Raw genomic sequence first — 2,044 nt, 5'->3', positions numbered from 1 at the left:
TACGAACCCCCCCCCCCCATCGCCGCCGCCGCCTCAACCTGAAGCTCCTTCGCCCTCTTCCTCGTCCTCTCCCCTTCCTCCCCTTCCATCAACTCCCTCACAACCCTCCCAATCTCCTCCCTGTCATACACCCCATCCTGCCTCACCTTCAACGCCATCGCCGCCCCAACTCCCTCCACCAGCAACACCGCGTTCATTCTCTGCTCCGCAAAAAGCGGCCAGACAATCATCGGCACGCCGCTTGCCATGCTTTCCAGCGTCGAGTTCCACCCACCATGAGACAGAAATCCACCCGTTGAACAATGGCCCAAAACCTCCACCTGCGGCGCCCATGAAGAAACCACCAAGCCGACGCCTTTCGTCCGCTCCAGAAATCCTTCAGGCAAGTACGCGAAGGGGTTGTCGGCACTCCGCGCGGTGAAGTAAGTTCCGGCGGAGTTCAAATCCATAGGGCTACGAACAACCCAAAGGAAACGTTGGCCGCTCGCCTCCAAAACCCCAGCGCGAGCCCACCCAACTGCTCTGTTGAAAGAGTGCCCGCGCTTCCGAAGGAGACGAAGATGACGGAGCCCTTTGGCTGCAAATCGAGCCATTTCAAGCAGTCAGCGCCGGGGCCCGCCGAGATTCTCAAGAAAGAAGAACAAGGTGGGCCGACGGTGTACACCGTCGGCCGACCTTGTTCTTCTTTCTTGAGAATCTCGGCGGCCTCTGCTTCGATTGCATCGAAGGAGTTCACCAATATGCCATCAGCCTCCAGGTAACGCCTTGCGTGTTCCAGCATCCATTTGTAGCATCCGATCTTGAAGCGGGTGGAGGATTTCGGAGCCGGGGATGGGAGGGAAGCCAGGGAGCTGGACTGGGCGGTCCAGCTCCCAGAAATCGCATTGGAGATCGGCGTTGAGAGAGGGGAGATGAAACATGAGGGTGAGGAACAGTAGATTGGTGGGGATGAAGATGTAGTGCGGGATTTTGAGGTCTTTGGCGGCATCGCAGGCGGCGGAAGCGAACAGATCGGCGACGAAGGCGACGAGGTTGGTGGAGCAGAGGAGGTTGGAGAGGATGGAGCGAAGTGAGGGGATGGAGCGGGATGAGGCGACGGAGATGCGGGTTTCGATGCGGGAATCATGGGGGAGATCGGAGAGGGAGATTGGGGGAAGGGGAAGGGAGGTGATGGAGGAAGGGAGGGAGGAAAGGAGAGTTTCCTGTGCTTTGTTGGAGAAATCGGAGAAGACGATGATGGTGACGGTGAAGTGGTGGCGGTCGACGAGGAGTTTGGCGAGCTCGGAGATGGGGATGAGGTGGCCCATGCCGGGAGTGGGGAGGAAGACTACGTGAGGTCGCCTTGCTCCGTCATCCATGGCCATCTGCTCTGTTCTGCTATCGCTCCCTGTTTCTGCGATCGGGGCAATGGGGAGAGGTGAGCGGGTCCAGCGGGGAAGGTGGAGCAATTTATAAAATATCAGGAGAAAATCTTGAGTGGGAAATAAAATTATTAATTGAAAATATGTTCATCTAATATGAGATTTCTAGAAAATGTTGGATGGGGTCATTAAAGTCAAAGAATAATTTAGGATTTATTTGGGGTCAGCTATAGTTTATTGAATAATCTGTTTATCAGCTGATTAAAAATAATCTGTCGATAAATTAGGTGCGGTGGCTACTATAAATTTTTATTTTTTTTTAGAAGTCAGACCGTAGTCAGAAAGTCGTCACCTCACCTAGACATGTGCAGTGTGAAAACGCTGTTTTCAGCATTTTTTTCAGCATTTTGAAAACTTTTGAAAACTCATAAGCTGTCAAAATGCAGTTTACCCAAACAGGTCAGGTGCGTTTTCAAAACGTCACTGCACCAAATAAACTACCTCAAACAGACTCTTAATTTAATAAGACAAATTTGCTAGATTTTTATATTATTTATTTTATTAGAAAAAAAAAATCTAAACCCTATGCTGATCTCATAATAACAATGGTGATACCCTAAACCCTCAATGCTAGTAGATATTATGTTGCCTACTAGAGTTTGGTGGTATGACGATCGAGCAAT

General features: G+C 51.0%; 2 protein-coding genes across 2 annotated transcripts in view; both read right to left on the bottom strand.

The window, feature by feature from the left end:
• Window positions 1-608, bottom strand: part of LOC110036463 (hydroquinone glucosyltransferase-like) — a gene marked incomplete at its 5' end in the record, with an annotated part of 842 nt that extends 234 nt beyond the window's left edge. The window contains 2 exon segments of the mRNA XM_020740913.1: window positions 14-494; window positions 497-608. Coding sequence (XP_020596572.1) covers window positions 14-494; window positions 497-608 — 593 coding nt within the window.
• A 138-nt stretch (window positions 609-746) lies between these two features.
• On the bottom strand, window positions 747-1,364 carry LOC110036462 (hydroquinone glucosyltransferase-like). The gene has a single exon (XM_020740912.1). It carries the CDS (start codon window positions 1,362-1,364, stop codon window positions 747-749), a length of 618 nt encoding a protein of 205 aa, XP_020596571.1.
• Between the last annotated feature and the right edge of the window lie 680 nt (window positions 1,365-2,044).

This window comes from Phalaenopsis equestris, unplaced genomic scaffold (genome assembly GCF_001263595.1).
Source record: "Phalaenopsis equestris unplaced genomic scaffold, ASM126359v1 Scaffold206995, whole genome shotgun sequence".
Taxonomy (NCBI): domain Eukaryota; kingdom Viridiplantae; phylum Streptophyta; class Magnoliopsida; order Asparagales; family Orchidaceae; genus Phalaenopsis; species Phalaenopsis equestris.
This window is presented reverse-complemented; position numbering and strand designations above follow the sequence as displayed.

What these genes read in the sequence shown, in the direction of transcription:
- LOC110036462 (XM_020740912.1), bottom strand. Translation starts at nt 1,364, where the DNA reads ATGGCCATGGATGACGGAGCAAGGCGACCTCACGTAGTCTTCCTCCCC.